Here is a 14250-nt window from a genome sequence, read left to right as displayed (position 1 = left end):
TTGGATCCATGGTCCCCCCTTTCTTAAAAAAACAGAGTAAATGGCCTGAAAACATTCACGATCTGTCGACGAAGGAGGATGACATTGAGATTAAACACTCAGCCTCAGCGAACCTCGAAAAGACTACAGAGAGCACAGATGCCGTGAGTAAACTGATTAACTATCACTCTGACTGGTATAAGCTAAAAAGATCCGTTGCCTGGATTCTTTGCGTTAAAGACATGCTTAAACAGAGAACAAAAAGGATTATGGGACAGGCAAACAACTCATTAACAGAAAACCATAAGTCTCTAACAATTAAGGACTTAACAATGGCAGAAAACGAAGTCATTAAGTTCGTTCAAAACCAAAAATTCAAAGACGAAATTTCCATGTTACAAAAGGGTAATGCATCCGTAAAAAGAAACAGTTGTCTCTCCAAACTAGATCCAGTACAGCAGGATGGAGTGCTAAGAGTTGGAGGACGTCTTGGTAGGTCTGCAATGCCTGAGCATGCAAAACACCCTGTTATTATACCCAAAGACTCACACATTACAACTTTAATCTTAAGAAACACCCACGAACAGGTCGGACATTGTGGAAGGAATTATATGCTTTCAAAATTGCTGCAGAAATACTGGATTCCGACAGCAAATTCCCTTGTGAGAAAGTTTCTGTCCAGTTGTGTGACATGCAGAAAGATCAGAGCGAAGAATAGTGAACAAAAAATGTCAGAACTGCCACGCGATAGAATAACACCAGATCACCCACCATTCACTAACGTAAGGATAGACTATTTTGGACCCTTCGAGGTCAAACGAGGTAGAAGTAATGTTAAAAGATATGGCGTATTGTTTACTTGTCTGACAACAAGAGCCGTGCACATTGAAGTCGCGCAGTCATTAGATACAGACTCCTGCTTAAATGCTATTCGACGCTTCATGTGCAGAAGAGGCCAGGTGTCAGTTATGAGAAGTGATAATGGAACAAACTTCATAGGCGCTGAGACTGAATTGCGTAAAGCTATCCAACAGTGGAATCAGTCAAAAATTGAAGGCGTCCTCATGCAAAACGGGATACAATGGATATTTAATCCTCCTGCTGGGTCTCACTTCGGTGGAATATGGGAAAGGCAGATAAGGTCAGTTAAAAAAATCTTGAGGTCTGTACTAAAAGAACAAACATTAAACGATGAGAGCTTGCACACATTCCTGTGTGAGGTGGAAGCTATAATGAATGACCGTCCCCTTACCACCGCTACAGACGATCCCACAGACCTGGAGCCCCTGACACCTAACCACCTGCTGCTGATGAAAAAACAGCCAAACTTGCCTCCTGGACTTTTCAAAAAAGAGGACATTTACGCACGTCGCAAGTGGAAGCAAATTCAGTACCTTGCCGACCTATTCTGGAAGCGATGGGTGCGTGAATACTTGCCCTTGCTTCAGTAGCGCCAAAAATGGTCTCAGGTGAGAAAAAAACTTTCGATTGGAGACGTAGTTCTAATAATTGATGAGTCTTCTCCAAGAAATTCATGGGTCGTCGGACGGATCACGAAAGTGTTCCCTGATAAAAAAAGGACTTGTGAGACGTGTACTGGTCAAAACTAAAACCAGTACCCTGGAAAGACCCATCGATAAGCTGTGCCTCATATGTGAAATGAACTGTTAATTACCTTATAAAGTAGTCATGTTTTTTTCATTTGGTACGCAGCGATATGAATACCTTAAGTTAAACCGTTAACAAATGTTTAAAGTGTTAAGAAAGCTGATTCAAATTTTAACCCAATAGTAAATGTTGTGGCCCAATTGTAAAAAAAAAGAAAAAACAACAAAACAAAAAAATGTGTGTAATTGTCAGTCTTCCTGCCTGTCAATTAGGGGCTGGAAATGTAAGGGCCATATTTCATTCTTGTGATTTGTTGTTATGTTTACCTTATTTCAGTTTATTAGTTAAGCATTAAGCATTAAGTATCATACTTATAATTTGTATGTGACATCATTTCATAAGTTGTTCTGTGACATCATCCCACAGTTATGCAGTTTCATGTCTATCACGCACGTTAGTTGTTAGTTGTTGTTAAGACACGGAAGGATACAGAAAGGTGTGGAGCACACAAGCTTTTGACCGTGAGACAGTAAGCTAAAAGGAATACAGTAAAATAATTTGTTGTAACTGTAATCTATCGAAGCTACAGAACGCAGCAAGCGACTTGTCGTGACTACAGTGGATTTATGCAAGAAACTGTAACAACCGTTGTTTTTGATGTTGAAAATAAACAAGAGACAAAGAAATCAACGAAACATCTGATGTCGTCAGTGACACTGTGTAACAAAAGACACGCGTCAGAACTTGTGAATAACATGCACCTACATTAAAGAGAATGTACTCGTTATTCTTCTTAGAATTAAAAATAAAATAATATATACAGGTCCTTCTCAAAAAATTAGCATATTGTGATAAAGTTCATTATTTTCTGTAATGTACTGATAAACATTAGACTTTCATATATTTTAGATTCATTACACACAACTGAAGTAGTTCAAGCCTTTTAATTGTTTTAATATTGATGATTTTGGCATACAGCTCATAAAAAACCCAAAATTCCTATCTCAAAAAATTAGCATATCATGAAAAGGTTCTCTAAACCAACTATTAACCTAATCCTACCGATTCCTAAGGCTTTTAAAAACTCCCAGCCTGGTTCATTACTCAAAACCGCAATCATGGGTAAGACTGCCGACCTGACTGCTGTCTAGAAGGCCATCATTGACACCCTCAAGCAAGAGGGTAAGACACAGAAAGAAATTTCTGAACGAATAGGCTGTTCCCAGAGTGCTGTATCAAGGCACCTCAGTGGGAAGTCTGTGGGAAGGAAAAAAGTGTGGCAGAAAACGCTGCACAACGAGAAGAGGTGACCGGACCCTGAGGAAGATTGTGGAGAAGGACCGGTTTCAGACCTTGGGGGACCTGTAGAAGCAGTGGACTGAGTCTGGAGTAGAAACATCCAGAGTCACCGTGTACAGGCGTGTGCAGGAAATGGGCTACAGGTGCCGCATTCCCCAGGTCAAGCCAAAAGCAGCACTGGACTGTTGCTCAGTGGTCCAAAGTACTTTTTTCGGATGAAAGCAAATTTTGCATGTCATTCGGAAATCAAGGTGCCAGAGTCTGGAGGAAGAAATGCCAAAATGCCTGAAGTCCAGTGTCAAGTACCCACAGTCAGTGATGGTCTGGGGTGCCATGTCAGCTGCTGGTGTTGGTCCACTGTCCACTTTTATCAAGGGCAGGGTCGATGCAGCTAGCTATCAGGAGATTTTGGAGCACTTCATGCTTCCATCTGCTGAAAAGCTTTATGGAGATGAAGATTTCATTTTTCAGCACGGCCTGGCACCTGCTCACAGTGCCAAAACCACTGGAAAATGGTTTACTGACCATGGTATTACTGTGCTCAATTGGCCTGCCAACTCTCCTGACCTGAACCCCATAGAGAATCTGTGGGATATTGTAAAGAGAAAGTTGAGAGACGCAAGACCCAACACTCTGGATAAGCTTAAGGCCGCTACCGAAGCATCCTGGGCCTCCATAACACCTCAGCAGTGCCACAGGCTGATTGCCTCCATGCCACGCCGCATTGAAGCAGTCATTTCTGCAAAAGGATTCCCGACCAAGTATTGAGTGCATAACTAAACATAATTATTTGAAGGTTGACTTTTTTTGTATTAAAAACACTTTTCTTTTATTGGTCGGATGAAATATGCTAATTTTTTGAGATAGGAATTTTGGGTTTTCATGAGCTGTATGCCAAAATCATCAATATTAAAACAATTAAAAGGCTTGAACTACTTCAGTTGTGTGTAATAAATCTAAAATATATGAAAGTCTAATGTTTATCACTACATTACAGAAAATAATAAACTTTATCACAATATGCTAATTTTTTGAGAAGGACCTGTATATATATTTTTTGTCTGAGGTCTTGGGTCAAACAAAGAGGTATTATTTTTGAAGGCAAGTTTTACTAAATACATATAAATAAATATAAATACTAAATACATTGTCTAAACAATGATATTTTCTATAATTTTATAGACGTGATTGTGCCTTTAAAATGTGACTACTTTTGACTCCTTGCAATTGTGATATAGTGATATGTTATTATATGTAAAATAAAATAGATAGTAAAAATTGCAGCTATACAGTAGATAATAGTGCAAGTACTTTCAAAGCATTTCCATAGGCAATGCTTAAAGAATTGTGCAGCTGTGTGGCCTTAAAAACACCAGTTGTTAGTGACACTAATAAAAGTTGTTTTATGGTACCTCTCAGATAGAAAGCAATCACATGAGGCTACTCTCAAAGATGATGCCCTAAGAAAAAAAAAAGAAGAAAGCCATTTGGTACTCAACCAAAATATAGCATGGCAACAAATGTTTTATTCCTTACTTCATTGTCATTGTTCATTTTAACTGCATAGACACAGAAGCCATTTTGCAGGACTCTAAAGTGTAACTTCTCATCATAATGCATGATTAACTTCAATTAAAATTGTTATTAGTAAACTTCTGGGGGAAATCTGATAGGTCACATGATTTTGTATTGTAAAGTATCTTCACATAGTATGAGTCACACTTGTAATTAATACATTGAGCACATTTGTTTAAAATGTGTTGCTTGTTTAAAATGAGTAAAACAGAAACACACAGGCTTTTATGAATTGTTCTATCAGAAGCCACTCTGAGTGTAGTTTAAAATTAGCATTGGTACAAATGCTTTTGTAAGGACTCACAGCTACTTCAGGATCAGAATAACTGCACAGAGAAGAATGAAGATAAGTAAGGAAATTTACGCAAACATGGAAGTTACAGAAGACAATAGAGCTGATTTCAGTGATGGTAAAATGTAAAATGCAAGTAACTAATTACATTACAAAATTAATGTGATTAAAAAGTAATCATTTACATTACAGCGTTACTTTCTGATAAAAGTAACTAGTTAGAGTACTTTGCCATTGCAGAAAATGAAAACCTCTTTGTGATTCCTCATGCATGTTGTTTTAGTCAAGACCTTTATAATCACTCTACCATCATCACTCAGCGAAGTTTGGCCCATAATCTGTAAACCACTAACAGCAGGAATAACAGACACAATGCCCCATCTACGGTCCTTTATTGTACAGCCTTACGTAAAGGAAAATGTAAAAGTGGATATCGTAGTACATATTCTTCAAGTTATGGCATTACAGGTATAAAGGCCTAAAATACATACAAAAACATACATCATTTTCAAATTTAAGCAATAGGCTTTTTAAACACACATATGAATGATTTAAATTAAAGTGCACATGTCTTTAAAACACAGACCTGAACTATTATGCTATTATGTTTTGAAAAGAATTTATGCTTTTAAAATGCATATGCATTTAAAATACATACCTTTAGAACTTAGAAACCAAGTAGCCTACTGCCAGGAGCAGCCAAAAGTCCAACAACAAACAAAATAGCCTACATAGACGGTTGGGGCAGGACCTGTAGGATGGCTTTCACACACACACACACACACACACACACACACACACACTAACAGAATCACTGTTGTCTGGCTCACGGATTACATATTTGAAAATATAACTAAATAACTAGTACTTAAATGGCGGACCTAAGGCGTTAGATTAAGTTTTGATGCGACATGTAATCTAAGTACTCTAACGCGTTACTTTGTAACATGTTACACCCAACGCTGCTAACGATACACTTTGAGTATAAGCGGGCTCATTAGGGTGCCTCCCTTTTTTTTATCCATATCTCTCACTTTTCTTTTCTGACTTAAACAAGCCCTCTCCTCACTGTGGCCCTGGGTGGTCAGTCCCATATACCCCACCCCAGCAGAGAAAATTACAATATTTGATTTGAGTTTAATAATACTCAAAGTAATATATCACTTATTAGATCTTTGACTTGGGGTGCACACACAGACACAAGGTGAAGTCTTACGGGAAAAGGGTAAAACCATGATAGTGTGAGAAAACATGACCGCGTGATGAGAGACAGAGTGGGGAAGGAACTGTCAAGAACTGAAAGCAGACTTTGATCGTGGTATATGCGTGAGTTTGTGACAGTATATTTAAATTCCCATGTTATTGAGTCAAAATCGTTTCCATTTCTAATTATTTTTTTATACTCCTAGCTGTTTGTGCACTTAGACTTATGGAGTCTTTTGGGCAATTAATTTATCTTTAGGATATTCAAAGTTAGAAATGAGCTAGTTATTGGTGATTGACATACACAGATGATTAGGATGAAAGTGTTTTCATATAAAAAACTTTACTATGTCTGCTTTATACAGTCATCATGGTGCAGAGGGAGAACTGGTAAAATGATTTAGATCTGCAAGTCAGTTGATTTAAAAACAGGACAAAGCCCCGCCCATCACTGCATGCATTTAATGCAGCTTACTGCTGAAGAGCTTTTATATTAATTAGGCCATTAAGACTAAACTGCAAATGCTACAGTATATATATATAAACAAAAATTTACCTTTAGTGTCCAAATGTACATCTAGAAGGAGACACTGCATGGAGCAAGTGTTACAGAGTGACTGCATTGTGTGTGGTGCTTCTGTGTGTTCTACTGCTGACTGCCATCACAGTGCTGTTGAGCAAATACATCATAAACACAGAAAACAACCCATTACAGACCAGTTACAACAACCTGATTAAAGAGAGAGACCAGTTACAGACCAGTAACAACAACCTGACTATAGAGAGAGACCAGTTACAGACCAGTAACAACAACCTGATTAAAGAGAGAGACCAGTTACAGACCAGTAACAACCACCTGATTAAAGAGAGAGACCAGTTACAGACCAGTAACAACAACCTGACTATAGAGAGAGACCAGTTACAGACCAGTAACAACAACCTGACTATAGAGAGAGACCAGTTACAGACCAGTAACAACAACCTGTCTATAGAGAGAGACCAGTTAGAAAGGGAGAAAAATGGATACCTGATGACACTTTATAATTTGTGTAAGAAGATACATATTTATTAATACGTTTCCTTCCCAACAGTTAAATGTCCTCAGTTGAAATCAGGTGAACCATCTTAAAACTGTGCAGTGTGAAAACACACACAAGACTCAAACAAATTAAACAAACTCATTACCAAAAATCCAAACAAATCAACTAACTAAATCATCTCCCTTTTTAAACCATTAAACAGAGCACCTGGGCTAAAAGCAATCTGTTATTGGTACAGTAATATAACTGAGCCCTTGATTAGTAAATATTAATTAATTCATTTATTTTTACATATTTTATAGATTTTAGCCTATATGGTGAAATAGATATCATGGCGATACACAAACAATAGTCCAGAACCTGTATGATTGACCTCTGTAAATTCTTTCTATTTATCTCCACAGACAGATGGAAGTATTTTAGCTTCAGGTGTGTGTGTGTGTGTGTGTGCATGTGTGCATGTGTGTGTTTGTATTCAGTGTATGAATACGGTGTTGGACTCAGTCTGTAGGAAGGGTTTGGGTAAACAAATAAGGGTGCATTCACAATCAATGTGTCTCATTCACAGAGTCTGTGTACATTTGTACTGCTTTCCTAATAATATTCCATCCATACACTTTTTTATGTGACCTTCCTCAGAAACTATATTAGGATCAATGTTGCAGCTTAAACTGCACTGACTTGAAGACAATAATATAATGTGTACTTCAGTATGTTGAGCTTAAGGACACCTTTCATTGCACTTTGTTCTGTTTGTTTTTTATTATAATCCATATAGCACCTGCAGCTCAGCATCTTACGCTTACAATAAACATGACACTGCATTAAATCTTTCAATTAACAATATTTTATTTATCTGGAGTTTTCTGTTATTAACATCATGTCAAAATTATACACACAACACACCTCATATTTAATTAAATGTTCAAGTTTTACAGATGCTATTGTTAAACATCAACAACTTCTTGCAGAATCCTAGATATTTGACTCTTCTTGGTAGAAAACATAGTATTCAAATAACATTCCATGTGTGACCCATTTTGAAAACGGTATTAAAAAAAAGCCTGAGTTGCTATTTTTTGGCTAAAATTTGATTACCTTTCCCAAAGTGACTCAGACTTAAAAAAAAAAAAAAAAAAAGGTATTTAAATGATTTCTTCTTGTAGCTAGTACAGTAAGGTGACAGTAATGTAAGGGGCATTGTATCACATTTCCTTTACTTTGTAGGAGTCTTAAAGGGCACTAGGGGATAATCCAATGCCCTCTCCCTGGGTCCTGGGTCCACTAATAAGTCTATATAGTGTGTGTGTGTGTGTGTGGAGTGTGTGTGTGTGTGAAAAAAAGAAAGAGAAAGACAGACATATTTATTCTTTTATGACCATAACAGGAGTTCATCTGTAACTTGAAAAAGCTAGCTTGGATTGGTCTGAATGACAGAGACAAAGAAGGCGACTGGATGTGGGTGGACAATACACCACTGAGCACTGAGTAAGAAATCACTGAACTAATATTTTGCTTATTATTCAGTTACTGACTCTTTGTTAGTTTGAGAAACACAGAAGATCCTCTGATTCTCTATTTCAGGTTTTGGTACGGTGGAGAACCCAACAGTCTAAAAGGAGATAAGAATTGTGCTGTAACTAATGGATATTATCCTGGCAGGAACTGGGCTGATTATTCCTGTAATTATGAGTTACTGTGGATCTGTAAGAAGACAATGTTTAACTGAATTGCTGTATGTAAAGGAAAAACTGTTTAAAAGTTGAATGTACATACATGTGTATGTGTCTAGGTCAGTGTATTGTGTCTGAAAAAACATTACTGTTAATAACTCTGTAACCATCTGTTTTTCTCTTTCTGCTTCAGTAAATTTTGAGTATAAATATATATCTTTATATTTAGCAACGGCTGCCAAACAAAAACTGTAAAATTTAAGTAAAAAAACTCCAGTTCATATTATGTGCAAAAGCATTTGTCAGAACTACTAAGAACCACAACTCCCAACAACAATGCTGTGTTTCACCTGATTACTAACACCTGAAACTAATTACCTGACCAATAAAAGAGACTCACACACTTCCGGCCTTTGCCGGCAGTATACACTCCCTGTGATTTGCTCCAGTACCTTTACTAAGCCGTTCTTGAATCCGTTTCTGATATTGACCCTGCTTGTGTTTCTGTTTCCGAGTTTAGCCTAATCCCTTTTATGCCCTACGGACATCGCCTGACCCTTGCTTTTTTTCTTAACTTTCGATTTTGGATTATCCTTACTGGTTTGTTTGACTTGCTCTTAGACACCCTTTATCAATAAATATCTTAACTGCACCTGTGTTCTCAGAGTCTGCTTCATGAAACACCTTTATTTTACAGATTTTTCCTAAATTTATACGATTAAACACCTTTATTAAACAAACAACACTAGAAGTTTAGCAGATAAAAAAATTATTTTGCAGATTTTTCCTGATTTTATAAGTTTAAACACCTTCATTAAAACAACACTAGATGTGTAAAAGCAAATGTTTTTGTTTTTTTCCCCAAAATTATTGCAATCAAACACCTTCAATAAAGCAACAGCATTAGACACTTTTTTTTTAAATTTAAGATTAAACACCTTCAAATAAAGCAATATTTGTAAAATAGCCTAAAGAACTGTGATACAGTATAGTACAAGTATGATGCAAAATACAATAAACAGAAGTTCATGTCAGAAGGGTCAGGTTCGTGGGCTCTGGAGATGGATCCAGGTGTAGGTGCAGGCCGCAAGCCCTTCAGATCTCCTGTGGTGCTGCAGTAGTGAGAGTGAGCCGCAGTCGTGAAGGCAGAAGTGTTTGATCAGAGCCGTGGAATCCGTCCGCGATGTAACAGTGCCAAGACTTTAACCCTTAGGAGTCTGACTTGCTGCCGGCGGCATTTTTTTCTGGTAACCGTGAAAAGAGTTTAAAATGCTCGGTCATGTTTAATCATACACATTTGTGTGGTACACAGTTTGAATCTGTAAAGGGTCTACTTTTATTCATGTATACTCACAATATCCACAAAACAATGTGCTTTTGTAAAATAAAGAAAATAAACAGGGTGCGCTTTCAGCCGTCTCAGTCACAGGGTACTCTACATACGAGGCCACGCACCCCAGACACCGGCTTTAAAGAACCACACAGACAGGCTTGAAAACATTCAGATTCAGTGAGTTTTCTGCACGTTTGGAAGATGGCACGCTACACAGCTGAGAAAGCTCTTCAGATGATTTTGGACAGTAAGGAGGAGTTTACCTTTACCTCTGTAACTGTGTGACTCCGACGATGAACGGGAGCATTTTGAGGAGAGAATAGATCCAGCAGAGGACATTGAAGCAAGCTGCTATGACAATGGGTAAGTTATTAAGTTTTATATCCCACACGGAAAAAACCTATATAAACATATATGTTTTAATATAGGTTTTGATATAGGTTTTTAATATGTGACATATATAAAATTGCCCGCTTTCCTATATTATATGTACATATATGCGTACATATATGTGTACATATACACGTGCATACATGTACCTATATAGGTACATGTATGCACGTATATTATGTACACATATATGTACGCATTACTAATATCTAGGTTAACATATAGGTGCATATATGCACACATATATACATGTATATTTGTACCTATACAGGTACATATATACATGCAAATATGTAACTATATAGGTACATGTATGCATGTATATATGTGTGCATATATGCACCTATATGTTTACCTAGATATTAGTAAAATTATTAAAATCCATAGCTGCTAGACAACATAAATAAAAGCCCAAAAATATAGAAATAAAAATGTTTAATTTTCTTAAGAACAATCAAACAGTAAGAGAACAAAAATATAGCACAAGAACAAAAATAAGACAAAAAAACTGAACAGGAAGAAAAAAAAAATATTTTGACGATCTTCTCAGCTCCGTGAGCTTTGAATTGATCGATGTGCCTATCTGCCCTCGGGTGGCTGCCGGCCACTTCTTCAAAGTAGCATCTAGAGAAGACAAAAATAATAAGAGTATAATAATAATAATAATAATAATAATATTATAGTGCTTTAACAGGAACCCAAAGTGCTTACAGTACAGCTGCGATTGGAGACATATTTTGTATATATTTACATATTTTTTTATATACACATCATATTTTCTTGAGGTGCAAGGAATGCAAAAATGTCAAGTAAAAAAGCGATGGTATGCCCGCACACAAACATAATTTATTCCACAGAACATGACTGACTTGTTTTTTATTTTCAAGGACAGAAGAAATTAGGAACATGTTGTTTTGTACCATTTAGGTTGCTTTTCAGCAAAGTCTTTAAGTCAAAGGTGCCCAGCAGCAGATTCCGCACCATGGCAGTAGCAGAGGTGGCAAGGCGGGCTGATCTCCATGCTTCTGCCTGGCAAAACACCCCAGAGCCCTTTATAACTTCAATCTGAAAAAAATTTCACATCACAAAATTAATTTAGTGGCAACTTTTATAAACTTTTTCATGTTTCATACTGATTCTTGCTTAGCTTCCCAATAGTTAATAGGATTTTATGTATAAATGCAGATTAACGATAAAGATATGAAACAAATTAATCATTGCCTTAAACGTTATTAAAGGAGAGAAGGAGGAGGACAGGGTAGGGGGAAAGTAGGGAAGGAGAAAAGACAGTGGGTGGAGAGGAGAGAAGGAGGGCAGGAGGAAAGGATGATTGTCATTTATAACACTAATTGGCTCCTACAAAGCACACAGTTTAAGCACACCTGTGTTTTCGCTGAGGTCTCAGCTGTTGCTGCAGTCTTGTTAGAGAAAAAAAAAATTGTTAAACTCTTCAACAATTTTATGCATATGGGGCAAGTAAATTACATATTACCACTAACTATCCCAACATATAAATCCCTATAGCTCAGTTGGAGCCTTAAGTAAAATAAGTACAAAAAAATCTGAGGTATAAAAGGGTTACACACACCTGTGGTGTCGAAAGCGCTCAGTCACCATGGGACTCTCTTTAAAGGGCTCGGTCTCCTCGAGGCTCGGTCTCCTCTCTGGAGTCTTAGAGAAGAAAGAAACATAGTACAACTCTTCATCAATTTTTATTCCATGAAGAGACTGACATTTGTGAATTGTTCAGTTACTTATAACTATGTATAATAATATATATATTATTATTATGTATATAATAATGTCTAAAGTCTGATAACATTTTATTCAGCACAAACTGATAATATATGAGAAGCATGTATGTGCAAGTTTGTATATTGGAAAATGGATTTTTTAAAATAACAAAAAAATAAGTCACTGAATTAAGACCACAAAACACATTCATGACATTTGTGTACAAGACTTTTGTGACCTGGATCTTGTAGTGTAGAAGTTTTACTTCAAAATGATGTGACAATCACCTTGCTCACTCATTTACAGAAAACAATACATTTATTTAAATGTTCTAAGACACTTTTTGTTTAGAAAGGCTGTATGTGAGGAGATGTAAATGATCATGAATAATGCTGATATTCACACCAGAGAAGACAAAGACTCGCATAATGAGCTGTATAATTCATCCAAGCAAGCCACTATAGATTCTTATTTACAGGGGGGCTTGGAAAACATTAAACATGTCAATAAATTAAAGTTACATGCAAAAGTAATCAGCCAAACATCATACAAATCCATATAGCTCTGTCTGTGTAACAAGTAAACTAAATAAATAAATAAAAATGCAAGGGAGAAAAATACTCACCAGATGCATTTCTCCAAAAGTCGAGAAGGAGTCCTTCCAGTCTTGTTCATAGAAGCAAAATATAGTTATTCTCTTCAATAAATTAAAGTGCAAATACAGTGGTTACTCAATCGGAATGTAGGTTCTACCGTCGCGGCGCTCGGCGGTACCGTTTGGCTTTGTGCGTTTGCTGGCTTTTACCGTTAAGTGGCGCTATATAACTACAGACTGACGCCTCATGCCTTAGTTCATTCTCTGCTGGATTAATGAGACACTAAGTTTTAGAACTGCACGTAGTAGCGGATAAAATAAAGTAAAACATTGTAGTTAAACAAATTTATAATTACAGAACTAAAATTACAGTACAAATGTAGAATTCAAATTAAATTAAATCTTATTAGGATCAAATTTAAACAAAATAAATGGTAATACAGTGAGCCTTTGGATTTTATCACGTGTAATTAGAAAAGACGCGTGTAGGGTTTTGTGTCGTCTTATATCTTGTGTTCTTTAAATTTGTAGTAGATTTATTAACTGAAATAAATGACCATAAAATTATAACATTGTCAGGACGTTCTACTGCGTCAGCTGATGTCGGTCATTCAGCTCTGCTTGTGTTTTTGCGTTATTATAAGAATGAAATGCATTAGGCTGTTATGATCTGTAACGGATTCGACCCATGTTGCACGGGCGGCACTATAAAGCACGGACAAGAGGCGAGGTCTTACAGGAAAAGGGTAATTTATTTAGGTAAAATGGGGAAGGAAAGTGTTGAAGGAGGAAGAATGGAAAGAAAGGGATAAAGGTTGTGCATGTGCAGTTCCGGGGGCTGTGCCACACTGGCATGCGGGCACACAGCTGACGATAAGTGTTTGGTGCGCGGAGTGGCAGAACTGAGCACGCGGAGGCAGCGCTTCTCCCGCTGTCGATGGGCGGCGTGAGTCCTCGCTGACGTAAAAACTTAACACAAACGTCCTCGCAGCCTTTTCCTCTTCGGCAGCGGGGCTGCGAGGGCGTGCACGGTGCGGGAGTGAAGATGCCGCGGGAGCTCGCGCAGCTCTTTCTCGCGCTGTCCTCAGCGCGGAGATCAAAGGGCGGAATTCTAGTGTCCTTGTTTAAAGTCCCTGGGGCGCGTCACATCGCCCCACTGACATGCTTCTTTCATATTCTCCATCACATCACGTACTTCCCAGACCTCGGACAAAACTTCGCGCCTTGCTTTTATAATGCGGAGCAAGCCCGAGATCATATTAATGTTAATTATCGCCAGCCGGCACGAATAGGCGGCTCCGTCCCTTTGCTGCCTATTCAGGGAGCCTACGGAGTGAGCGAGTAGTGATAGTAGATTTGGGCGCACGCCTATCACAGACGCAAGCCGTGGCAGATCATCATAATTGTCTTTAACTTGTATTTCATAAGGTTTTCCCAGCGGAGGTACAGCGCAACGGGGGTCATTATTTACTATTAAACATTAAACGAATTTACAAAACTTTATGCGTGCAATTAAGCACGAATTCTAT

At 37.6% G+C, this 14250-nt stretch overlaps 1 protein-coding gene across 1 annotated transcript in view; it reads left to right on the top strand.

Annotated features, from left to right (window-relative positions):
- Positions 1-14250, top strand: part of LOC128508502 (C-type lectin domain family 4 member K-like) — a 214445-nt gene that overhangs the window by 73935 nt on the left and 126260 nt on the right. Inside the window, exon 4 of the mRNA XM_053479848.1 lies at positions 6672-6967. Coding sequence (XP_053335823.1) covers positions 6672-6967 — 296 coding nt within the window. The remainder of the gene's footprint in view (positions 1-6671; positions 6968-14250) is intronic.

The sequence above is a fragment of the Clarias gariepinus genome, chromosome 20 (genome assembly GCF_024256425.1).
Source record: "Clarias gariepinus isolate MV-2021 ecotype Netherlands chromosome 20, CGAR_prim_01v2, whole genome shotgun sequence".
NCBI lineage: Eukaryota > Metazoa > Chordata > Actinopteri > Siluriformes > Clariidae > Clarias > Clarias gariepinus.
This window is presented reverse-complemented; position numbering and strand designations above follow the sequence as displayed.